Source organism: Blennius ocellaris (genome assembly GCF_963422515.1).
Source record: "Blennius ocellaris genome assembly, chromosome: 11".
Lineage (NCBI taxonomy): Eukaryota > Metazoa > Chordata > Actinopteri > Blenniiformes > Blenniidae > Blennius > Blennius ocellaris.
The window spans coordinates 25480286-25506815 of NC_137660.1; the positions used below are offsets into that span (position 1 = coordinate 25480286).

At 41.9% G+C, this 26530-nt stretch overlaps 1 protein-coding gene across 2 annotated transcripts in view; it reads right to left on the reverse strand.

Annotated features, from left to right (window-relative positions):
* Positions 1–227: 227 nt before the first annotated feature.
* The window catches only part of fgd4a (FYVE, RhoGEF and PH domain containing 4a), a 49890-nt gene continuing 23587 nt past the window's right edge, over positions 228–26530 (reverse strand). For both annotated transcript variants that reach the window (XM_080505588.1, XM_080505589.1), the window contains exons 2-18: positions 24433–24516; positions 14850–15002; positions 14033–14234; positions 10957–11368; positions 7337–7426; positions 7090–7235; positions 6804–6960; positions 6198–6336; positions 6062–6120; positions 5813–5959; positions 5278–5450; positions 4566–4596; positions 4400–4480; positions 4187–4312; positions 3401–3538; positions 2625–2765; positions 228–2525 (exon numbers count right to left, since the gene is read on the reverse strand). In XM_080505588.1, coding sequence (XP_080361714.1) covers positions 2256–2525; positions 2625–2765; positions 3401–3538; positions 4187–4312; positions 4400–4480; positions 4566–4596; positions 5278–5450; positions 5813–5959; positions 6062–6120; positions 6198–6336; positions 6804–6960; positions 7090–7235; positions 7337–7426; positions 10957–11368; positions 14033–14234; positions 14850–15002; positions 24433–24516 — 2549 coding nt within the window. In that variant the 3' untranslated portion in view covers positions 228–2255. The remainder of the gene's footprint in view (positions 2526–2624; positions 2766–3400; positions 3539–4186; positions 4313–4399; positions 4481–4565; positions 4597–5277; positions 5451–5812; positions 5960–6061; positions 6121–6197; positions 6337–6803; positions 6961–7089; positions 7236–7336; positions 7427–10956; positions 11369–14032; positions 14235–14849; positions 15003–24432; positions 24517–26530) is intronic.

The window sequence follows — 26530 nt, forward strand, 5'->3', positions numbered from 1 at the left end:
GACTTCAACCCAAGGTACTTCAGCCACTGTAAACAAAAATGTGCAAGATATTTAAAATGAACCAGCTAAAGCTGGATTTACTCATTGTGCGAATCAAGCAAGAGGAAACAAAACAACAACAAAAGACATCTGCTGTGAAGTTTGCATCAAAATAAGTAAAAAAAAAAAAAAGGGCTCTGGAGATTTGAGACGGGCCTGAAAAGAAAAGATCAGTCTTATACCAAATAATTGGATTTTATTGTATTTGAAGGTACACTTTCTTTAAGCCGTAAAGTGCATATTTTTTCTTCGGAATTTGGAGAGTTGAGAGGACAACGACAAAAAAAAAAAAGGATGCATATTCAGATCTGACCGATTGAACTTTTGTGCTCTTGTTTGTTTTTATTTCTTTGAATACCAGAGAGGAGAAAGAGTTGAAAGTTGTGACCCTGGTAAGCACCAGTGTTGAGCACACTGTGGAAAATATAGGCACACCCCCTCCTCCTCCTCCTCCCCAACAGTCCTTCCAGTACTACAACTGGATTCTGTGATGCTTCACAGGTTAGTGGATTAAAAAACAAAAAAAAAAAAAAACATTGATGGCTCTCAGAAAATGACAAAAAAAAATCTAACAGAAGCACTTCTTAGTCGACAGCCAGGAACAAATTTGTGCTACGTTATAACAGATCATGCTCATCATACTCTATAAATTACTTTAAATAATAAAATTAATTACAGCATTAAAAACACATATACATTGGTCGCACCAGCTTGCTTTGCCTGATTGTGCTGCATCTGCTTGGAAACAGAAACTTCTGCCCGGCAAACGTGATGATGATCCTCTGCTTGACTCCCTTTCCAGAAACTTTAGTCTCTGAAGCTCCTGAATGTAAAAACCATGTTGTTCTTGGGACTTTTCTTTTTTTTTTTGCAATTTAGAGTAACAATCAATGAAAAGGAAATGACGGTCGGACAGTGTTCTGGCCTCTTCCCGGGTCGACACAGCGGCTCGTGTGATCCGAATGCTTGATTTGGCACAAGTTCTACGTCGAATGCTCTTCCTGACCTGAGCAACTGGGAGGTTGAGACCCTAGATTAGGAAACTAAAGTCATGTTAACTTCATTCAAATATTTGTCCACTTAAAATGGATTTGTCATTATTTAAATCGGGGGTGTGGAACACATTTTGGTTCAGTGGCCACATGCAGCTCATTTTTCATCTTGGAATAGCGCCATAATAACCGTATAAATTTAAACTTTTTCCTTTGTTGAGACGGTGAGTATACGAGTTGCGAACGTCTATATTTTGGCGAATCCAAGCAATTACTACAGAGAATGACTACAAACTCGACATTTAAGCCCATTTTAATGAAACTACGGTTGGAAAATGCATTTGACGCCCCACATTTAAATGCATGTTAAACAGGAAATTTACTAATAAAGTACCGGTAATACATGATCGTTATTTAATGCTTCCAGATTGGGTCACACTGCCTATTCGCATTAATTATTCTTCTGGAAAATTGTATATTTTGCACCAAAATAAAGAGTGAATCCTTCTTTGTCGCTCAACTTAAAGGAGAACAAACTATATTACCAGATGAATTTCTCATAGAGGAAACAGGAGTGGATAAGATCACCATTGCTCAGCCACTTGATTACAATTTTTGAACCTTCTTCTCAAGCAACGATAACAGGGAATACTGTAAATACTTTATATTATACCTATACTTGTTTTCTATCTTATAGAAACAAAGCTTGTGACTAATTTCTGTACATAAAAACAACAGTTTCTTTTAAAAAAAAGAAAAAAAAAGAAAAAAGGTGTTACTATACAGGTACACATAATTACAGAACCAGTAGCCTTAGTTTGGATGATTCACATCTTCATCAGGGTGCTGGGTGACTGTCTCTGATCCATGGAGACTGACTTTCAGTTATTAATGGGAGGTCGATGTATCGTGAGGCTCCTCTGCTCTAGTGTTGATTGTACCAGAAGTGTCTGTTAGTAATCCAGCACGGCTCGAGTAGAGACCCATCGAGGGAAATCCAGGCAAAAAAGAAGAAAAAGCAGCTTATCCAGCAAAACGTTTCCACGTTCGTCCTTAAAACATTTGGCTTCGAGGTCAGAAGGGAGGATTTGTATCTAATGTACATGCAGCCCCATCTCTCTCTCTCTCTCTCTCTCTCTCTCTCTCTCTCTCTCATAACCACAGACAGCAGTTTGCGTGTAGAAAAAAAAAAAAAAAATCCCCCAGTTTGTGGAAAACGTGCCCTTATGTGCCGTTGGTTCCGGCCTCTTGTGTGTTGTTGTTGTCCGACATGCTGGAGGCGCTGCCGTTGGCCTCGGGGCGCTCCGGCACGTCTCCCAACACGGCCACCCGGATCACCTTCAGCCAGCGCAGCTTGACCTCCTCCGTGTCCGCGGCGAAGCTGTGGACGGACTTGGACTGCGAGAGGCGGAAGGTGGCCGGCGGGTCTGTGGGCCGGGCGCCGTCGTCCACAGAGTAACCCAGGAGGGGGATGGTGCAGTGGGCCTTCACGTCCTGGACACAAGGAAACAATCGCGATCAATTGAAAGCATCTGGTTAAGCATCACCTCTGCTCTGTTTCCCCGTTTTTTGTTGTTGTTGTTTTTTTTTAACCTGCGGAGCTCCGTAGAGGTAGAGCACCAGGCACTCCTTCTCGGGGATGACACACCAAACCCTCTGCCAAGGCTTGCTCTTCTCGGAATACTGCAGGAAGCCACACATGATGCTGCTGTCTGTGAACTGACCCGCCTCGATCTGCACGGCAAGAACACGCACATGTCAGAACAGCTCCGCATCATATACACACACCAAAAAGAATGCAATGATTTAATAACATTTAAAGCTACTCACACAATAACATGCCATTAAGGTAATAAAGCAGCAATAAAGTTAATAAATTTGATTATTTGCTACCTTTGATAGTTGAAGCACAAATATAATGATGGAATACAGACATGAATGATTATATTTGAATTATTGGCATCATTACTTTTTCTTTTTTCCCCTTAATTTAAAAAATTTAATTCTTTTTCAATAGGTTTCTCTACGTTTTAGCTTTTTTTTAAACATTTGTGAAATCCATGTGGCTGGATTTTAAGAAATACCCAAAATTAAATGTGACAGGACATTTAATCAACAATCATATTTTAAAAGGATTAAAGAAACGTTTTTTTTATTAAATCATATAATATTTGATCAAAAACTATTGCCAAAATGTAAATACACTATTGGTTACAAGAACCATGAACTAAAATGAGTTTTAGAGTATTTCAATAAGAATGTTCATATAATGAATGAGTTGCACGTTAACTGAATATATAATTTCTGTGTGGACTTTACAGAATCTTCCTGCGTGTGGAGGTTTTAAGCTGAACTGAAACGAACGTCACCTCGAGGATGCCCTTCTTTCTGCCCTCGGCCACGCCCTCGCCCTTCAAGATAGCGTAGCAGTCTTTGCAGACTTTGTTCTGCTTGAAGCCGTCGTACTCAAGCGCCACCTTATTGTCTGAGCACTTCCAGCAAACCACCTGCAACAAGAAGACAAAATGTCATCTACATTAAACACAATTCATACGTTCCCGCAATCATTGCTCATGTCGCATCATTTAATGCGTCATTTTCCTGCACCAGATGTACGGAGAAATGCTCTTGTATACCAGATAGGTAGTTATAACAGATGGTGCAAAAATCATTACGACAGGTTTATTAATACAGCAAGTTACATAAGTTGATTTTATTTATAGGGGGGAAAATGTTTCCTTTGGTCCTGACATGCAAATCCTGCAGGGACTACTTATTGTATAATCTTTATCCTGCAATGAGGAATAAATCTGCAGACATTTCTTCAGCAGGTTGTGACTTGTGACGAAAGCAGAAAATAAAAATGGAAGGAAATCAGATAAAAGAGCGATAAAGAACATTGAGGTTACAAATAATAATAAGTTGATTGAAACAAAGTTTTGTACGGAATAACTGTAACTATGTATCAAAACACAAAAGGAATCTAAATATTATAGATGTTATTTATTTGTTACTTCTGGTGGTGACGGCGCTTTAGCCGACTGACGTCAGAGATCAATTTTATCCCACCAGGCAGCGGCAGACTGAGCAGAAGGTGAGGCACGATGACGCAGATCTTCAATACGAGGTCATATAACGAACATAACAATACTCACGTAGCCGCAGGCTCTGCAGTGGTGTCTCCGCCGCGTGATGGCGTTAAACGGCTCCCTGCACTTCATGCACATCGTCACTTCATTGTCACGGATCCACCGAGGGGCTCTCTTACCCAGCTCGGCTTTCTGCGAAGGACAAATATAAATAAATACTCTGTACGACAGAACAGGCAAAATATCCTCGCTTGGAACGGATCTTGATGAAACACTGACCGAGACTTCTTCTGCATCTTTCAATGCGTTCTTAAACGATTCATTTTTTTGATTGAAGATCTCAATGGTCTCCTGGAAAGCCTGTGAAAGAATAATGACGTGAAATGTGAATTTTCTTTCAAGGCGAGTCAGTCAGTCAGTCAAAAAAAATTGTGGATTAACGTACTTTAATCCAGCCTGCCTTGTCTTGCTCTGAGCTGTGTGAGGGAGGATGAGAAAATAAATCATTAAAACAGAGAAGAGAATCGTTCGGAGTCAGGTGCGGTGAAGGAGCTAATTGAAAGACTTACTGGATTTAAAAATGAGCACTGGGAGTGATATTAGTAAAAATGATAATATACTACTTTCACAAGTGTCTGTACTAAAAATAGAATTCTAATAGATAACTTAAAGGGGTCATATTGTGCAAAATTCACTTTCTAGAGGTTTTCCAACAGTAAACATGGAATGATCCCCCAGAAGTGAAGAAAATATTTCTTCTCTCTCCCTGGCCTGTTTCAATTTTTAAAAAATGTGTTGCTCCAATGAGCCAGTCAGGAATCAAACTCTATATAATGTCATGGGAGGGGGGTTTAGCCAATCACAATCAAGGTAAGCCCTCCCTTTGAATCCTCCCACAATTAGTCAGCTCTGCTCTGGCACATGGCACCACGACAGGAAGTACTTCCTCCTCTTCCCAAGCGGAGCCAGTCCACCTCACACAGACACAGCAGATTCTAAATGTAGCTCCTATTATGCAATATTCAAATGGAGGAAAATCAAGGAAAAGCTGGATTTTGGGCAATAAACATTTTTGGTCCAACCAGACCATGTGAACGTGTTGAAAAGCTGGATAATATGACCCCTTAAAAAACAAAAAACAAAAAAAAAACAAGTACCTGGCCTGGAGTTCTAATGTCCTCTCCTTCCCCGACACTTGGAAAGTAAAAGGGTAGTCCTCATTGTGCGATTCCCGTACGGTCATGCCGTCGATGCCGATTCGTGTCCTCACCGTGTACTTGGGCCCGCCCAGGCTGAACTTGGGCACGCAGTACAGCAGCATGTTGTTGAACTGGCCGATTAAAAAAAAAAAAGAACAGAGAAAACTGATAGATCAGCGCTCGTGTGGATCAGGCTCTTAGCGGAGCTCCTTTCCTCAGGGTGTGCAGCCTGAAACTCTGCAAGGGGTCCCGAATGACGCGGCCCGGGACTCATTCTGCACGCAGCTAATGAGAAACAGCAACAACGTAATCACATCAACCAGCAATCTTCATAATTTAGAGAAGGGTTCATGTGCCCCCGATGCGTCGTTACACGGGAGGCGTTCCTGGCATGAAACGATTCACTTGTTTCAAATTGAACAGTGCAGAAGAAGTCCGGCCTCAGCATATTTCCCAGCAGTTGGGGAGGTGTGTGTTTTTTCGTGACCCTCACCAGGAAGAGATATCGCTCCATCGCCGAGGCGTTCCTGGCCGCCAGCTTGAGGAGGTGGCCCTCCTTGATGAACTCGTTAGAGGCGTGCACGATGTCCACCTCCTCCCCCAGGATCTCGTAAATCTCCATCAGCTTCTTTAGATTCTCCTGCGTGATTGAGAGACATTTTTTTTTTTTTTTTTTTTTTTTAAAGTCAGACGCGACACAGCTTGGAGAGATTCTGTGGAAGTAAAAATCGTCTTTACTCACAGACTTCCTGATGGCGCTGTTGGAATGAGTAGCCGCCGTGGCAATGATTTCTAATGATTCTGAGGAGAAACAACATACATAAATTAAGAAGCAACGTCTCACAGTGGGGTGGTCCTCCGGTGGCGATTTTTCTCACTTTCTGCGTCTCGTCGGTCCGGATCATCCGGAGGCAGCTTCTTCAGGTAATCTTTCAGCAGCATCTCGTATCGAGGGACCCTCTGCACCGGCTCCAACATGTGGTGCTGGAGCGTCAAACTGCCGCACGCCTCTTGACTCTGTCCAGAAGTGACAAGAAAAGATCAAGAACATATTGTTTTTAACAGTTATTGTTAAAACATTTAAATACAGGTACTGGTGGAACCTTGAAAAAAAATTTGTGCACTTTTCTTTAATTTTTGTAGTTCGGTCCTTTTGAGCTCGCACAGTCCAATAAAACATGATTTATTGCAGTTTCGCCAGCTTTTTGCAATATGTACACTGTGCATGTCATTGCAGAAACAATAGATTTGCAATAGAGTGTTATCTAGTCTTCAGATCGTTCTGCTCAGAATATCCTCTTTTCTTGTTTTGGCTCCAGTTTTATAATCGCTCTTATTCTCCTGGTTTTCCCATAGATTCTCTCCCACTGTCATCAGTGAGAAAAACTCACATCCGGATCTGAATATTACACCCTGAATAGAAGTAAAAAAAGATCTAGTTCCCTAATCCAGACTGGATTTGATCTCGCAGACAATTTAAGTACCTGTATGTCCTGAATTATGGCTTTGAACTGAGGCGAGCGGTCGGTCCACTGCTTGAGCAGCTCCATGGCCTTGTCGAAATTCTTCACATACTCGGCGTACATTTTGAGGAAGGGTGTAAGTTTCTGCAGGATGTCCCCGATACGAGGTGTGGATGCCCTGCGATGAAGGAGAGACGGAGGGGGAATTGAACAGTCATGACTCCAGAACAAGACGCCTGCTTTTAGCATCTGAGCAAAACAAGAGTCTTGATGGCGCATTAACTCTTGTGTCCGAGCTGAAGCTCACCATTCTCCCATGCGTTTCTCCAGGTCTGGCAGCAGAAACTGGCCGTGGAACGTGTGGATGGAGGAGATGTTGGAGAAGATGTTTTTCACCACCTCAACAGGAAACGTTCCTTTATTTGCCTCCTCCATCAGCTTCGCACAAAATACCTGAAAAAAAGGCACGGTTACAGCAAATTTACTTTGATTTCTACCTTAAAAAAAAAAGAAATAAAAAAGCTAAAGCCGGAGCATTTCAATGAGTCACTTGCCTGGTCCAGCAGGTTCAGCCGTGCTACGTACGCCTTCTCCGTGTTCAGGAGCTCACTGGCAATTTTAAACAGCTTCTGCTCGTTCGTTTCCTGCAAAAAGACGGTACATTCATGGGATTATTTCTGTTTTTATTTTGACTCACTTGAGGGGCAACGCTCAAACCTCGTAAGTTGGAGGTTTGAGTGCAATCATTTTTTACCTCAAACTGAATTGAATTCAATCTCTCCAATTTGACTTCAGTGGCATGTTGTGCCTGCGCATGCACGATTCTTGCACTCGAGTTGAATGAATAACTTTAATAATTTTGCCTTTTTCTGATCACACGTATCGTAGATGTACTCATAGGGACACTAGATACTGACTGCGCCTCTGACCGAAAACGAAAATGCAGAAGTCTGGTTTGAATCGTTTTGCGATGCGGGATTACGGTTCGACTTCATTCTCATGTGTTTGTCATTTGAAAAATGCAGCTCCTCTCTGCAAGTTCCCGTTTGGCTCGCGACCGAATTCACGGTGCAAAAGCTGAGAGTCAACTGTGCAGTGAAAGCACTGACAACTTTCCAGGTGTGTCAGTGTCGCCTCAAGTCGATTGCAGTTCTGGTTGCGTTGCTTGCAGGATCAGGTTGTCCATATGTGTGTGCGTGTGTGTGCGTGTGCGTGTGCGTGTGCGTGTGCGTGCGTGCGTGTGTGTGTGTGTGTGTGTGTGTGTGTGCCATTAGCGCTGGGCCGGCAGTAGTCTGGCCTGCGGTGTCAGCGGAGGCTATCAGAACAGGAAATGAAAATATGGAAGAAGGGAAACGACACCACCTAAAACAAAGACACAAATCTGCAACGAGGCCTCAGCCGAGAGTCCGGTTACAGTAGCCAGACAATAGGTGAAGAACAAAAGTGTAATTAATAATTGTACAATTTTTGTTTTCTGGCATGCCAGCACATATTACTGGCAGTGCATATTTTTAAATCTATGTGTAGCCACAGTCAAGCATTGTGGTCATCATAAATATAATAAATATACACTGGTCCATTTAGAATTAAATCTATAGAGTTGAATACAACTATCCCAAAACAGTTATGTCACATTACATCATCAATGATCTCATGCTATTACTGCTATTACTCTTCTATTATGATTATTCTATAATGGGGTGATCCCAGCTGGCTGGAGGCAAAGGCGGGGGTCACGCAAACTCATAAATCTGGATTATTTGGAAATAATTCAAAGTGGGAGAACACACAAGCGTCACTGTTATTTATGTGCTATTTATCTCATTTATATGACTTTATCCAGCTCAGGGTGCTGGGAGTCAATACCAACCGACGATGGGCAGAGGTAGGATACACCCTGGATAGGTTCATCACAGTGTCACACGCTCACACTAACAGCAAACTTACGGTTATGAATTACCAAGGGTTAGCTCACATGTTTATTTTGATGTGCCGGAGAAAAGCCGTGCATGCACAGGGAGAACATAACAACTCCACTGGACTCAAACGCACTTTATATGACGCACTGAATCCACTGCACCACTCCTCTCTGCAGAAACATTAAGTTTATTTGGTCACATTTAGAAAGTAAGTAAGTAGTCTTCTAATTAAGATCACAATTGTTTCAAGGATGAGATCTAATTCATTGTCAGAGGATTGTCCGTTCAAGTTTTCGGCACTGCTTGAGTCACAGGACGCTGGAGCCAATCCAAGCTGACTATTAGTGAAGGCAGGTTACATCACAGGCCAGAGAGACACACAGACAACAACACAACAATTACAGCCAATTCAGGGACACCAATTCACCTCACATGCTTGTTTTTGGACTGTGGGAAGACAACATGTTGGAGAAAACCCACACACACACCCACTCATGCAAGCAAACATCACACAAAAAAATCTTGGATTTGAACTTAACACTTTCTCACTATAAAGAGGAAAAAAAATCTCGATGTTTTACAATTTAATTTGAACAAAAAGGTCATTAATGTTAAATTCAACAAAAATGGAAATGAAAAATTTTGCTGACAGGTGTCAAAACATAAGGCTTGTGGGCCAAAACTGACACACAATAGATACCAATATGGCCAAACCACCAAACAAATTGTAAAAATTTCAAAGAAAACATTATTTATTTATTTCCTTTGAAACAAATATCCTCAGAATTGCAGACACGACACGACACTCTGCGATGAAAGATAACGAACTGGCATTAGCCTCAAAGGGCAAGTTTGTAAAAACGTGCATGATGCAACAGCTCTAGAAATGTTTTGAACATTTTGCACCGGAGTTTCATTAAAATTGACTTTATGTTGAGACGGTAGCCATCATGAGTAGCAATTGTTTGGTTTTGCAAAAATAAGGACATCTTTGTCACATATACTCTACCGCACAGCAAAAAGTTTAAATTTAAACATTATTAAGGCACTATTTCACCGGTCCGACCCAATAAAGATGAAATTAGGCTGAATGTGGCCTCTGACTTAAAAAGCGTTTTGACACCTGTGCGTTGGCTAAAGCGGTGCAGACGGTTGCTGGATGGCGGTGAGGTAAACCACCTGATAGTTTCCTGACAACAAACATCTTTACATCACACAGTGGATGAAATACCACTGATGGCTCAGTTTTATGAAGTGTCTCAGTCAGCCATGACTGTAAAGCAGCATTTAAAGCAGTAGTGCAGTGGACAATTAAGGATAGATTTTAATGTTTTTTTATTGTCACAGTTAATAAAGAAGACCTTATTCTCGCAATGCAAAGCCACACTTAAATTAGCAATCAACATAAAGAGAAACGACACGATGTTAACTCAAGCAAAAAGTACTAAACAAGCTCATTACAAAAATCCAATAACTGTGATAAAGTCACTCAGACTCAATCTCGAGTGAATTAATCCATTTAAATGAAGTTCCCAGTTCAAAGTCTACAATTAGATGAATAACATTCATCACCAAAGTTAACCTGGAACTTGACTTTTCTGCCTCTCGGTGCAACAACACAACTAAAAATAAGAGTTGTTTTGACCGAGCAGGATGGAGAGTTAAATATGGGGCATCTGGTGTGACTGACTGAAGTACTATAATCTTTGGCACTGCCTGTGGCTTTTCCTCTCCTATAGCGTTGAGGGTTGTGTGGTTGTTTTCATCGCTGCAGAAGACAGAGATTCATCTAAAACCTGAGATATTTATAAATGGTGGACAACAGCCGGCATCATAGTTTCCCCATGCGGGAGGCGGCTGAGGCACGAACTCAGCTGCTCAAATGTTTGACATCTGCGCAGCCTTCACAGAAAATAACCCCTCTGAGACGGACATGAACACAATACACACACACACACACACACACACACACACACACACACTTCTTCCCTTGTAACTCTACACTTACAATGTTAGCGTGACCCTGAGGAGAAGCGGTTCGGATGATTTAATTAGACTGAAAGCTGAGAAAGTAAATATGTGCCCGAGTATGACGAGTCAGAGCAACAAGCGAAGCTCCAAGAGGCGTGAAGTGTATGACATGAAGTGTGTATTCTGGCTGAGCGCTTTCCCCGTCCTGCAGCACCTGAGCTATGAGGCCGGGGTCCCGGGAACACCGGGATGCGACGTGTAAAAAGTGAACGCCGTGTCCGTACCTTCGGCTCCGCGCCGCCGCCGCCGCCTCCTTCGCTCCCGTGTTCGCTTCCCGACTGAGTCCGGCTGTCCTCGTTCTCGCCGTTGCGTCCTGCATCACTCCGGTCCGTTTGCGTTGGCGAGTGATCGTCACTTTGCTCCGCGCCCCCCATGTCTCCATTCACCAGCCTGACATCTTCGACCCTCGCCGCGTCGTGGTTGCTCTCCTCCCCGTCCTCTTTCTCCATCTGCACTAGCACCCCGTTCGCCGCCGGTTTGGGCGCATCCTGCGTCGCCGTCACAGCGGAGGTGGAGTGGTTCTCCTGAATCCTGCTGGGCTCCGCCTGCTTCTGGAAGGCTCGGTGGGCCGGGCTGCCGTTGGACGCCTTGCTGATGTGTTTGACCGGCGAGCCGTCTCTCTTGCTCTCTGGGTTGCTGGAGGAACGAGCGGAAAAAAGGCAAAGGAGGAAGCGGGTCAGCTGGGACGACGGCACACAATGAGTGAACGACCACGCTTCCTAAAAAACAAAAAGGCTGGAAGAAAAAGGACGAGTTAAAAAAAAAAAAGACAGATCACAGAAGGCTATTTAGCAGCTGCTCGTAGTGGCATGTTGACGGAGAGTTGTGGGGATCCGCGGTAAGCAGAGAGCTTTTACACGTGAGTGTGAGGGTTAAAAATAAATGTGTGGAGATGCACAAACTTCCTTCTGTCTTCGGAGGCTGCTGAATGCAGAGGAAGTGTGAGCACAGCAGAGCAGGACAGGAGCTACGGTATAATGAGGAAGACAGAAGGAGGAGGAGGAGGTGGAGGAGGTACAACTACACTCCCGAGAGGTGGATGCTGCCCTACTTCCACACTCACACGCATTGAACCTGCTTGATATATGGTGTTATGAGATCTCTCTCGCTCTCTTTTTTAAACTTGTACATGAATGAAAATGAAAAACCAGATTGCATGAAGTTGGAAAGAAAAAAGAACAGGCATGCACATGCAATATCACCATTCAGCTTTCAGAAATCCTGTTCCAGCAGCCAGTGCAGCTGTTTCCCCCCAACCTTAACCCCCCCCCCCCCGACCCCCCCCACCTCTAAAAATCAGCCACAGTAGCCACTGTACATTAGCTCAAACTAACAATCACATTTCATCCAAAAGCAGATTAGATGGCTCTAATCAAACATTTAATGATGCAGAAACCAACACCAGGTGATTTTAGAAAAAAAGAAAAGAAAAAAGTTAATTTTTTTTTCAGCCTCAGTGACATTCTTTGTTGCACTGACTGCGACCGCCGGTAGAAACAGGAAGTAGGTGTAAATAGGGGAACAACAACAAGCTGGTGAAACACTCCACAGATGAATCAGGTCCGGGGGCTGTGAGCCACCTGAGGTTTGTGTACGTGAAAAGATACAGTGTCCGCCTCTCGCAGGAAGACTGAATAATATCACGATTAGCTGGCCAGATATACTGCTTTAAAAAAACAAAACAAAAAACAGACACACTTCACTCTGTCGTTTAGACACATCAGTTCCTCTTTGCATATAAATAACATAGAAAGTGTTTTTCCGGTGCACAGCACTGTTCTAAAGTAAAACGCTCCCACTTGTGTCCATGTGGCCGTTTGGGCAACTTTAAAGCAGCCGAGCAGCATGTGAACCAGATTAGTATATTAGTAGGCTAATTCTGTTCTCACAGGCTTTCTCTTCTCTCGGCTGCAAGGCCACTAGAGGGATAATCCCCCACGGCCCGGCCCAGTCTGAATGAAAAAGAAGCACCCAGTTTGCTCAGATTAACCTCATTTCACACTGGAGAGCGTGATGAAAAGGTGTGGAGAAAACTCTGGCATGCTGGTTAGGATTTGTCAGTCTGTTGTTCGGGGGACTAGAAGGAGAAGACCCCGGGAATGCAAAGATTACAGTTTTTCTCACTGGCTCGCCACTGCTGCAGTCTGAATATTTCTTTTTTTTGGGGGGGGGGGGGGGGGGGGGACTGTATAAGAGGGCAGGCAGGACAAGGGCACCATTGTTGTGCCTCTCATGGCTTTTTTAAAGGGGCTCAATCACAGAGACAAGGCGGCAGATACAATTTGCATAATTTTATGAAGAGCAAAATGTGTGTATGCATGCTAAGTATTTTTTTTCTCCTTTTAGTGGCTTTGTCACTTTAAAATGACATAGTAATTGTCTGAATGCATTTGGAAGTTTGCAAGTTTAGCTTATAAAGTTGTGAAAATAAATAATATCGTATCTGAAAATATCATAATATTACATTTATAATAAGCAAAGGCTATAATTATCACAATAGGAACTCAAAATATACTTCAAAATGTTTTGGTTTCCATGTCGTGAGTGAGACTTTTCTCCCACATGAACTTTCAGACAATTCAACAACGCAGAAGCCACTTTAAAGTCCCCACCTCACGACAAGGTCACATAAATGTAGGAGGAGTAACTCAGACGGATCCTACCTCAATCTCCTGGGTTTCATCTCACAACGCAGAGTCCCGTCCCACAACTGAATGAGGAACTGTATTTTCACTCGCCTGCACAAATCTCCTTTCATCCCCCCTCCCCTCCTCACTCACGCCCCTGTGTGTCAGGCAAAGTCTAATCTCCTCTTGCTCCGGGCGATGGCTAAAGACTTTAATCAAGACACTTCTGCTTTTCATCCCTGAAATAGCTGCCGTACGAAAGGTGAGGAAAGACAACATTTTCCGTCACTGTTATTGTGACAGCCTCGCCGAGGTTGTTTTTTGTTTTTTTGTTTATTACAAAACAATGAGGCGACACAGATGGAGTTATTCAACCAGAACCAATCTGTGCCGGTGGCAAAGTGCTTCACTGGCGACAGACTGAGAGAAGGTGTTTTCAATCAACAAAACAGCCACTTGTCATGAAGAATATTGCATAAAGTGAACAATTCCCAAGACAAGTCTTCCAATTATCCTTTTTTTTTTTTCTCTTTTTGGCAGGATCCAATTTGTATTTACTTTAATTCTTTCGAGGGAAAACATACACCACCAGGGAGCGAGAGAGAGAGAGAGAGAGAGAGTGAGAGAGAGAGAGAGAGAGAGAGAGAGAGTGAAGAAGTGGAAGAGGGCATACCTGTTCTCCTCAAAACGACTGATCAGATCTGAGACTTTGGAGTGTTTCTCCTTCGCTCTCTCCCGGTTCACAGTTCCCCCTCCTCCTTCTTTCCCACCACCTCCGTCCTCCATGACGTGTCGGAGTGACGGCGGGCGAAACCTGCTCAGTGGAGACTGGACCTCTGTCACTGGGCTCTGGAGGTGCAGTGGCTTTGGGGGCACTAGAAAGGAGACATGGGAAAAGTCTGTGCACCAGTCTTGAATACTGATGACCTGCTCTGATGCTTTTCTCATTAGGTAATAGGCCGGCGCAATATTTACTCTAAAGCTGCAGGGGGCAGTGTAAGCCAATGCCAATTGACAAGCGCTTGACACTGAGCTGGTTTTAACAGCAAGCAAAACATAAAGTTCCTGAAACGATTAAACATGTGCACGAATCAGTGTTTTCCCAAATGAATGACCTGCTTGATTTACAGCCACGGGAGGAAAAAAAAAACAAAAACAAAACACCCATGGAGCTTTGTCTCCTGTCTTATCTGTGTGAAATGATTTACTCTGCTCAAATAAAAGAGGAACGAGTCTCCGGGTTCACTGATCCCACTCCAGCTTACATAACTCGATTCCTGTTATAACTGTTTTGTGAACTTGACCACAATCACACAGTGTACAGAAACGTACTCAGAAATGCAAAAATAAACTATTTATTTATTTTTTGGGGGGGGGGATCAAAAATGTGAGAGCATAAAAGGGCATGAGACTGTGCGTGTCAATACTCTCATACGACTCTCACATTGCTTGACCTTCCCGCCGGGCGGTCCCGGTTTGCTCTCATGTACCTTGTGGTTTCGACGGCAGCCGGGCCCTGCTGCCGGAGCTTCTTCCATTGACCTCCGCCCGGGTCCTGTCACTGCCGAATCCACCTGCACGGCTCAGACACGCCTGCACGCTGGGCACGCTGTTCTGTGCAGGCGCCGGGCTGCTGCCTAGCGCTGGAGGACACACAGAGGAAACGCATCCATTACCATCAGGTCAAAGACTTCAGGGACGAGTAAACTGTGCTACAAAGACAAAGAAAAAAAAGAAATGCAAACCCCCCCCCAAAAAAACTAGATAAAATAAAAGTGAAATATATTATGAAATGCAATTCAATGTAAGATTATGTAAAAAAATACGAAAATGGTAGATAATAACCAAAAAAACTCATTGATTTTTATCACCATCAACAATACCGACATGTCCAAATGGTACAACTACTTGTATAATATCTAGTGAACAAACAAGTTCCTTAATTTTTATCTAGCAAGGGAGTAATTTCAAAAAAACATTTCTCACATCAGCTTTTCCTGTCAAACCAAAAGTACGTGCGCCACTTTGGTCGATGCAACTTGTTTCAAAAAGCTCTCTTCCAAAATACAAACAGTTTACAAAATTTTCAATCGTCAATGAATTTTGTTGCATCACATCACACACCAAAACAAAAAACTAAAATGTAATTGAAATATTTAGATATTTATCTATTTTTTGTTTATTATTATTATTCGTTCCAAACAAGTTAAAACACACAAAAGCAAACATATACATAAACAGAAAAAAATTTATAAGTCTGTATATGTAAAACTATCTACATTCATACTTATAGACATGCGCATAGAAATACACATAATCTAATGTAACATAAAACTCTCCAATATCTTAAAATTACTCCACACAAACTGTAAATCTAAAGAATTTACATTTTTAGATTTAGAAATCATAAAAACCGTATCTGAAAATGTGCTGATGTTTCATTTTTATAATCAAATATCCAGATGATTTCCAATTTATTCTTAAACCGGGGCACCAGTTATCACAGCTAAGCTATACAAAAAAATGTGTATCATAAAAACATTGAACATAAAAACGTTTGGATTTTGTTTTAATACTTGTTCCACAATAATGTTCAATGCAAAAACGAATGTAACTCAAACGCACTAAGTAATGTTTTACAGTGACAGTGATGTAAAATAGTCCGCAAAGACTTAAATCTGCAAAATCAAGGCCTTTTTATTTTCTCTTTTACGAGCCTCCTTTTGCAGCTAATCGATTGTTTCCACATCTTTCTAGAAACACTCACACCAGACATGAACTGCGGTCTCCTTTGTGTCCCATAAAGCAAGACGTGATTCCTATCAAATATTCATTGTTGCAAATGTGACCACGATAAATAGCGGAAGAGTAAATATTAGCGAGTATCACACACTTCAGTTGATTATCCAGCCAATGATCCGGGTTGACGATACTCTGCAGTGAGACTTTTTCCCTCCAACCAGCTGAGCCACAGATGGCACAGCTTTTGTATTCAGACTGAGCAGACAGACTCATTTAATACCAACACAGACTGACAGTATTTACAGCAGCGTAATCTACCCCTCTCTGACCTCACAGAGAACAAACACACACACACACACACACACACACACACACACACACACACACACACACACACACACACACACACACACACACGGGTCTCCGAGGAGCAGCCCAGTAGGGCGTCCATATATGTCCATATATGGGGCTTTGCTACCAGAACAGTGTAGGCACTCTCATTATTTTACAAGCTATCAGTGCATTGGTTTCCATTTGAGGTGACCACTTAAGAAGGTGTGTGCGATTCAACAGAAGAGACTCTGATGCATCGGCCCGAATGCAGAAATCAATACTCGCCTAACTCGTACAGATAAACAGCGTGTGCGGGGGAACCATCTATAGCTGTAGAGTAAAGAGGACGTGTTTAGATTTCTGTAAAAAAAAAAAGTGAACTCCTGCCACTGGTTCTGTTTTCAGTCATGGATGGCCTGCAGGACAGAGACTGACGATCAGCCCTCATCGGTTTGGCTCCCAGTCACGCTAATAAAGAGAAAGAGAAACTTTCCTTCCTTGTACCATAAATTATCGAGAAGAGGTCTTCATTTCTCGATAGACTTGGTCTCTTCTCGTCTGAAAGTGCAGCCGGTTGATCTATTTATAGAGAGGAGGCATTACCCTGCACACCAACTTCTTCTTTCTTTCTTTTTCTTTTTCTTGAAAATGATCTTCCACTCAAGCTAATAGAAGAAGTGTCTATGTGGCTGCTCTTTTATACAGGGGCGGCCACAGTCATTGCATCTTGCACCGCGGAGTTTTCACAATGGACGCCTTCCCTGGGTTTGAACCCAGGTCCCCCATTATCACAGTTTTTTTTTTTATATAGTTTGGGAACATTGTTAAAATGTCACATACTTTTTTATAATTTCAGTAAAATTTCACCTGGTAAATTACATGATTCAATGAAAGATTAATATGTGGTTAAATGCTGTGTCACAAATAAATTGTACATGCCCTGTATTTATTTTAGTTCATTTTCATTTGACAAGGAAGCAATGAAATAACATAACTTTTTGATAACGTTTTATAGCAGAGAGTCTCCTGTAATAGCAATTAGACTTTGTCGTTGGTCCATACGGATACTCTTGTGTCCTCTCCATAGTCGATGTTCATAACGTATTGTTCTCTGTGGGCATGTGCTACAAGAAACAAACAATAGCACCCACTACTGGTTAAAGTAGAACACTGAATCGGAAACAATGATTTATAAAGCAGCCATTACAAAGCCACAAGAAAAGAAAAAACCCTATGAATTCAAAATATGTATGATCTTGTCTTAATGAAGATCTATTCAGACGTACAGTCCTCTTGTCCAGCTAGTTGCACAATTTGCATGGATAAACATATTGTAGAAATTTAGCACGTTTCATTATCTGGGTGACGATATATACTACTGTGAGTACAGAAAGCTCACAACTGTGTAATTATGACACTGTGTGACAAATAAGAGCTCAATGTCACATCACAGAGTGAACAAAGCCGGCAAATATGCTTGGGGAAGTTACTACGCCAAAGGTTGTGGCCTTTGTTTATGCAAACTGAAGGAGAGTCAGTTTTGGCATTACGTTTCGCAAACGGTGATCAATGCATGATGACACTCAAATTAAAGTTTATGAGCAGGATATTATCTAATGACAAAGAGAGAAGCATGTGTTAACGTCTGACCCAAAGATTAGTGGAGACGTGTTGAGAAACCAGAGAGCTCGACAGATCACAAGCAATTCAGTTTGTGAAGACACTACCATGTCTGCAGAGTTCTAGCTTTAAGTTAGTGTAAACCTGAGGATTAAGCAGAGCACTTTGTGCAACCTATTTGTCACTGCGTTCTGAAGTTGATTCCGGCTAAATGTGTCTAAATAGCAGAGTACAGCCTGGCCAGGCCACCAGGCAATCATATACATGCGACTTATAGAGTTAACGGTTAACCTCAAATACTTGTTTTTTTTTGCACTACGGGACCCTAATGAGTAATTTTTTTTAAGTGCATGTTACATTGTGGTCCCTGCATGGCAACTGTGTGTGGCTGCTAATTTGATGCTCTGCTTCCAAAAATGGATTTCTTGTTGAATTCTTCAAAAATGTACACACTATACTGTGCATTTATGCTTTTGGAGGCATTTTGTTTACAAAAACTTATTTTACTACGTGCCTAAATGGTGCTTGAGGTCCCACATTATTTTCCTACAGTGATCTTTATCGTATAAACCCTGAAACAGAAAGAAAGTGGGGGAAAAAAAGGAATACCACAGAATCATATAGTCACAGTTTCTATTTTTACAGCCTGACCGTAATTAGAGGAAACAGCTTAAAGCAACTGTCTGGCTGGAAACTATCCCACGCTGTGTTTGGGAGTGAAGACTTTCTAAACATGGGCTTAAAATTACCATCACTATCATTTATGAAGGCTGCCCAAGGAGTTTCTCTTGATTTGGTGTTTGACTTCCCTTTATGGCCACATTAAGTGTTCAAATGAAAACATCCTGCTGCATGTCATGCACCAAATTATATAAATATATCACCCAAAATGAAGGCAGCCCCTGAAATCACAAGTCAAACTTCTATACATTGGCACAGCAAACTGCCACCTGCCACTACAGTATCTTCTTTAAAAATACGATAATAAAGCATTTATTATAACTACTTCTATTAAATCGTGTCTATTTCTTAGCAATATGCCCAAACTGAGTAGACTACGCAGGTATTTTCATTTTGGCTTATCTAAGAAAGACGTAATAAAGATAATTGGATGTAATGCTGACGTGAGCTGTATGAAAAAAAATACTGTGAAAATCAGACCATTTATCTGTGATCCATGTGATTCAAACAAAGAAATGCAGTCAGAGCCATAAATGGTGAAAATAGGATGACCTCCGCTTCCTTTGCAGGTATGCATGGTCAGAGCTGCTGCTCTGGGTAACTCGCCCACTCCGGCATCTTCTCATTAAATCCGCCGTGTGCAGTAAATTAGAAGCAGCCAGCCACCACCCGCCGGCAGAAACACTTTGATTCTGTGTGACGGGGAAGGAGTCCCGCAATCTGGAGCCGAGATCTTTTGAACAGTAAAGAATCATCCGATCGACAAAGACTCAAAGCCCACGACAGGTTAGATACGAAGGCTGCCAGTCTGTAAATATGCCGTATTGGCTGCGCTGCATAAAGGTGCATTCTCTGCTGCAGGACTGCAGGACCAGCAAAGGAAAATCTTGGATCCCTGATGTCTGATGCCTGTTCTGTTCAGAATTTGTTCATGTGGCTCACCTGAGCTTTGTGAGTTAAGTTCATTTATATTTATAAGTATGTGTGGGCAGCTTTGTGGTTCCACTAAATGTACTAACCTCACTGCCCCCACCTCGATTCTACAGCCTTCTCGCTCTGACAGATACACAAGTTTACTGCCAGCTCATGAAGACAACGGAAGAAAGCATCGCCTAGGAACCAAAATTCTTCAATGCAACAAAAAAAAACCCCAATGCAATGTCAGAAAATGGTGATTCATCCCAACAAGAGCCTCGAAACTGACACACAACCATTTCAGTGGACACATCCAACAACTGCATTATGTAAATTCAATATTGTGACATTTATCACATGTACAATCACATTTTATACCATTCTCCTGCTAAAAGTGATTCTTTTGCAGAAAGATACGAAGGAATTTTGACTTTAATTGAAGTACCAGATAGCAAAATTAAAACTGCATCCATACATTTTCATTACCGCTTCATCCAACCGAGGTTAGTGGTGGTGGGATGACTGTGAATGAATACTTAGGACTGGTCGCCACAGGACAAGCACAAAGGGACAAACAAACACACATTCACATCACACCAACATGAAATATAGAGTCACCAAGTATGTGTTTTTGGGAGAAAAGTGAAAAAAAAAAAGGACAATAGAGAGAAAATCCAAAAGTCCACACGAAAAGATCCACAAGGCGAGGTTCGAACCAGGGACCGGCGTATTGTGAGGTGAGAGTGCAAGCCATTACACATTCTGATCATCATAAGCAGTTGATTGTAAGAAGTGGAATTCTTGCATTCAGTTTACGTCCAGTTTTATATATAAAAAAAAGTCGTTAAATTGTCAATTGTCGTTAAATAAATAATTCAGTCTGAATTAAAGGTGGATCTTGTCAGTCATGTCACACACACACACACACACACACACACACACACACACACACACACACACACACACACACACACACACACACACACACACACACACACACACACACGCGCGCGCACACACACCCTTGTGTCACTGCATGTGGACACAAGTAGCAGCAGGTTAATTGTCACTCAGACTATCCGTCAAACACAATAAAAGCACATGTTCAAAACATTTCAGTTGAACGACAATGTGCTCATCTGGCCTGCACTTAATGACCTCCTCTTCTCAATGACGATCTCCTTCCGGCAAAATAGGTTCCTATACTTCCATGTTGGAGTTTTAGGACTTGTAAACAAACAAAAAAAAAAACACACTTGTATGTGCATTTCCGTGTGTCACCTTGGAAGTATCGACACAGATTGAGGATATGGCTTTTTCCTCAAGGCCCTGAAGCGTGTGACACACGGATCCCAAGGAATGAGAATCAAAGAGACAGAAGGAGATAGCAGCAAGCCAAAGGTGAAAGAAGCAACCATTTGAAGAACACCTTATCAAAAAAGGGGCACTCTGCAAACGGTCATAATGAAGAACAGTGACTGACCCACATCTGTTTACATTCATTATGTGAAAGGCTTGGACGGCTGTATAATGTAAACATTCCAACACTGTCGCATGAATCTCTGGTCAAAGCTCAAGCAGATCAGAAGTGTAGTGGATTGTCCATAGTCAAAGAAAGTAGATGCAAAAATTAATGGAGGTAAAGAAGCATCACATACATAGATATCCAGTAATCGAGCATTCTCCTCAGAAAATCTCAAAACTCACCTACAGTTTCAGAGGAAAGCGTCTCTGCAGCCAAACCTCGGCGTGGTGTGTGTTGACTGTGTGTGTGTTCGTCAAAGAGGAGCAGTGACTTTAAATTCCATGCAGTCCTCCCCAGGGAATGTTGCCGTGAGTGATGCAGCTCAGTGTGAAGAACTCGCAGTACAACTCACAAACTCCTCCCTCACGACTCGATCGCACACCCCACACCGAAGTGGCTGAACCGAGAACCACGCACACACACTTCCACAAGTTGACATAACACACACACACACACACACACACACACACACACACACACACACACACACACACACACACACACACACACACACACACACACACACACACACACACGCTCCTCTGGACTGATAAAACTCACAATATCACAATAATAAATAGGCAGAGTTGATCGCTAACATCTAAAATGGGAATTAACTGCATATCAGCCTGTACGTGTGAATGAGAATATGAGAAATGTGCTTCTAACTGGTTGTTTGCGTGAGATTATAAAGAAGTCAATAAGGCAGAGGACACACAAAGCACTCCTGTGCGTCTGTTCCTGGTCTGTCCAATAGTCTAATCAATGATTGACAAACACACAGTGAAGCAGCCGGCAGTGTTTCACATCAGGGCAGCAAAAATCAAAATGAAGCCTCACACTATTATCTCGTTGATTTATTTTACCGAAGGCGAAACGAGTGAGCAAATATTTAAAGCAGTGATCCAAAACAAATTAACTGACATAATCAGATGTGAGACTGAAACGACGATGTCAAGAGCAGATTATTCTTGACTGAGATGTACCTTTTTCAGAAGTCAGTGCATGGAACTGCGACTGGAGGTTTTCCATCTTCGGTACCTGTGACTTCCTTCCCTATACTGCAGGCTCTCTGCAGCTCTGCCTCATTATAATTCAACTTTGAAACGTCACATGGTTTATAAAAAAAAAGAAAGAAGAAGGAGCTGAACCACAGAGATAGTCGACATTTATGATATGGCAGATTTTAGCTCCTGCTATTTGTGTGTGTGAATATGCACACACACACACAGACATGCATTCAGTGATGTGTGCTATGACACTGCTGAGCAGAATGAGGAGCGATGGCAAGAATGTCTTTTGTTTTTTTTGGTAAACTAGATGAACCAGCAGAAATTCCATTTCTTGAATGGTCTTACTTACAAAGCTGCAGCTTTGTAAGTAAAGATATATACATATATGAGTGTGTTAACATTTAATTAAAAACAAATTACATGTACTTACGCACAAAAGGGTAAGCGCTTTTCAGTTTATGTGCATAAATCTAGCTTAATTCAACTTTGCCGAGTTGCATCTGTAATCCTCTCATCATTAAAAAGTCCTGAACGATGACGCAGCAATTATGACCAAAACTTTGGCCGAAGGATGAGTTGAACGATGCTGCATGAGACGTTCAATGCTTGGAATACTATTTTATAGCTTAACCCTGCTTATAAAGTCCCCGCAACTTTCTGCCTGACCTTGTTGAAGACAGAGGCACCCACTATAACTTTATCTTCAATGTGCTCCTTTTCAATTATGTGAACATTCAATAGAATGAAATCCAAGAAAAAGTAAATAATATGATTGAAATGAATTAAAAAAAATGTTTTTAATAAAATTTAATGAAAAGTAGTGTGTCCCTCGGTCTTCGTGATGCCGTTTGTTCACAAACGTCCGAGGCCTTCACAGTACAGTTGGATTTATACTGAGATCAGATTGCACACAGGTCGACTCTATTTACTAATGAGGTGACTTCTGAGGGCACTGGAGTTTATTGAGGAGGGATCAGAGAAAAGAGGTGAAATACTTTTGCACGCCACACAAGTTTTGTATTTGAAATAATTTTGACACCCATGTACCCCTTTCCTTCCACTTTACAATCATGAAAGTTTTCATGTTTCTGTAAGGTACCGAATGTGGGGAAAAAGAGAAAAGCAATATAAGAGACACGATGTACACATATTACAACACAATATTAGCTACTGTTTCTCGCCTTGATTTCATTGTGACGCACAAGACAAACAGACACACATAAATCCAGTTGCCCTATATCACTCAATGAGATTATAGAGTGCAGTTAAAGTGGATGTCTGGGTGATGCATTGTGTGTGTGTGTGTGTGTGTGGATGTGGATGTGTGAGAGATGGACAGTGACAGATAACCATCTTACTACTGGGCATGAGATAAAGGGGATTATCCGTGTCTATTCAACTACCCAGACTTTCTTCAGATTAACCTCACCTCATCCTCTAATCCACAAACCAGCCTAGTATCCGGACCCCAATCTGCCCCCACGCTAACAGAGGGGCCCACCAGCCGAAAGGACAACGTGCCGAAGAAGAGGATGGGAGGTGTGGAGGAAGGACTGGGGGAGGGGTGGGGGTGAAGACAAACAATATAAGACAGGAGGGAAGAGAGAAATATACAAACAATGAGAAGACAAACAGATAGGATGCCAGATGGAGGAGAGGCATAGAAGGATTTACAGAAATAATTAAAGAGACGAAAAGAGAAGAGAAAAAAAAAGGAACACAAGCAGGGCTGGAGGAAAACGACCCATTACTCAAGTAGAGACACACACACTTGCACGCACAAGTTTGTGATATAAAAATAGAACACAGGCCTGCAGCTTTCACACCACTGCATATGTAGCATAAAGCCGCAGAGGAACGGCCCTGGGTCCTCACTGTGCAAATAGCGGGTTTATTCAGAGGCCTTTTAAAAAGATCTCAAAATTCTCATCTGATGTTAAACGCAAACGGGGGGAAACTTCCTGCTATGGATCGAAGGAGGGAACCCACAAATAACAAAGCTTTGCATTTTGACGGGACTCGTGACTTCCCCGCACTTTACAAGATGAGCATCAAGAACAGCCGTAGAAATGGACCGCCTAAATACACAAACAGATCGCTGCAGGACTTCTCATCACATTTGTTGCAGGTAAAACCATGAATACAAAGCTCTACATTCATGTGAACAAAGAGGAGAGCAAGACAAAAAAAAAATTAATCTGCGTATCTGCTCTGAAATGAATTATGTGAAAGTGTGTTCACTACCTTGGGATTTTTCGATTTTCACAGCCACACAGGCCTCATCGTCAGCAATCCTGGTCTGATAGCATGGAGCTTTGCCTTTCCTCCCTGTAAGAAAAAAACCAAATAAACACAGGTGAGGTACAAGAGAAAGCTGAGGAAGTTTGGATAAATCGTCTTGCACACGAGCTTCAAATATACATCTTCATTCAAGAAAGCGTCAGCTTAAGCGTTCAGGAGGAAGATGGGAAATGAAAGAAACAGTCATTAGCACGTCAAACCACTTGATTTTCACGCTGACTCTCTCACCCAAACTGCAACTGAGACAATGAACCAGAATTACATGCAAGATCTGGATGTAGACTTGTGTTTGTTTTGAAAATAAAAGGGATACGCCACTCCGTGGAGAGAGAACCTCTAATTAGTCTGTCTGTGATATGTAGGGCACAGTCTGTGGGGAAGGCTGACACTCTTTAAACACGGCCGTTTAATATGCACATAAAAGATTAAAGAGAAAATGGCAACGCTCATAAAAACAATGATGGTCTCGCCAGTGTAAGCAAGCATCAAATGCACACACACACAAACACAAACACTGAACTTTGCTCCAAACGTCTGTTTGTATGAAACATCAAAGCTGCGAGTCCATGAACACACAACGTGGAAGTAATACACACAGCAGAATACCACAGCCGTTTCTAAAGATGTAGTAAACGTGACAATAAGGCCAATAAACTGTACAGCTTTCTGAACTTATGCATTCAATCTTATGGATGAAAAATATTGCGCCGAGACAAAACCTCTGGATTAAAATGGGATATATTCAATACGCCGACGTCACCACGAATCAAAGCGCTCGACAGACTTATTCTGAAGTTTTCAGTACTTTTAGTTTAATTCAGCTCTGAGGCAGTAAGTTCCTGACTTGTTAACCTTTCATTGTGCGAGTTACCATATCCATTTTTTTAAATAGAACTCAAATAATACAGACGACTTATTATAATCAGTGAATTATTAGTAACATTTCAGTGACGTAGGATGAATAGGAACGTATTTTTACACATAAAGACACATAGTCCCTTTGAAAAAGTGGCTCCACATTAGTTTGAAATCACGGCATCGGGACCAGCTTTTTATTTTTTCCATTTTTTTATCACCCTGCGGCGATTTTAAATCTTAAGTCACTGAAATGTTACAAATGATTCACTTAACAACATACTTTTTTTTTTTTTTTTTTACTTCCCCCGCCATAATTTTAAAATAAGCAGTCTAAATGGGAATGGTCTAACTGGGAATTGTCTATCTGGGATGACGTCTGAAGGATAGATATAATAGAAGCTCTCAAGACTGGAAATGTTAATATCTAAACAATCAAGTGGGAGGACAAGATTTCAAACTGTTATTAATTCAAAAGACAGACCATTGCATCATTTTACCTGACACTGGGAGAAATTCCATTTTTAGAGACGTCTTAGGTATAGAGAGATAACTGTGTTTTGTTCTCAATATTGCTGTAACCTCATGGACTTTCCATCTTTTCCTTGCAGCGCTGCATTAGGCAAGAACATCTATGAGATTTAAATAAAAAATTAAGAGCATCATTAAACTTTGCTGTTACTCAGTGGTTAACACACCAAACCGTGAGCAGTGATCTGCAGCAATACGAGTGTAGACATGGAGCTTACTATCAAACTCTAAATCACACATCAGTATGAAGCTAAGAAACAATACAGATATCAAAAGTCTTTTAACAAAACAGAAGGCAGCATGACAGTGGGCCGGTACAAATCTACTTACAATTCTTGTCACTAAATTCATCTTTCAGCATGGATCCTTCCTTATTGTTTCCCAATTTCCATTTTGCATGAAGTATTTATCCCCTAGTGAGTGGAAGGATAACGCCGCCGGGCAGAGTCGAGTCGGGGCCACATAATGGAGAGTAGATAATGGCACGTAAAAAGAAAAGTGGACAATCTCAGCGGGAGACCATGCACACTGTGCGGAGGTAGTCCAGATGACGTGTTTGTGTGTGTGTGTGTGTGTGTGTGTGTGTGTGTGTGTGTGTGTGTGTGTGTGTGTGTGTGTTAAAGATAGATGGAAAGGGGTGGTATGATGTCCTGGC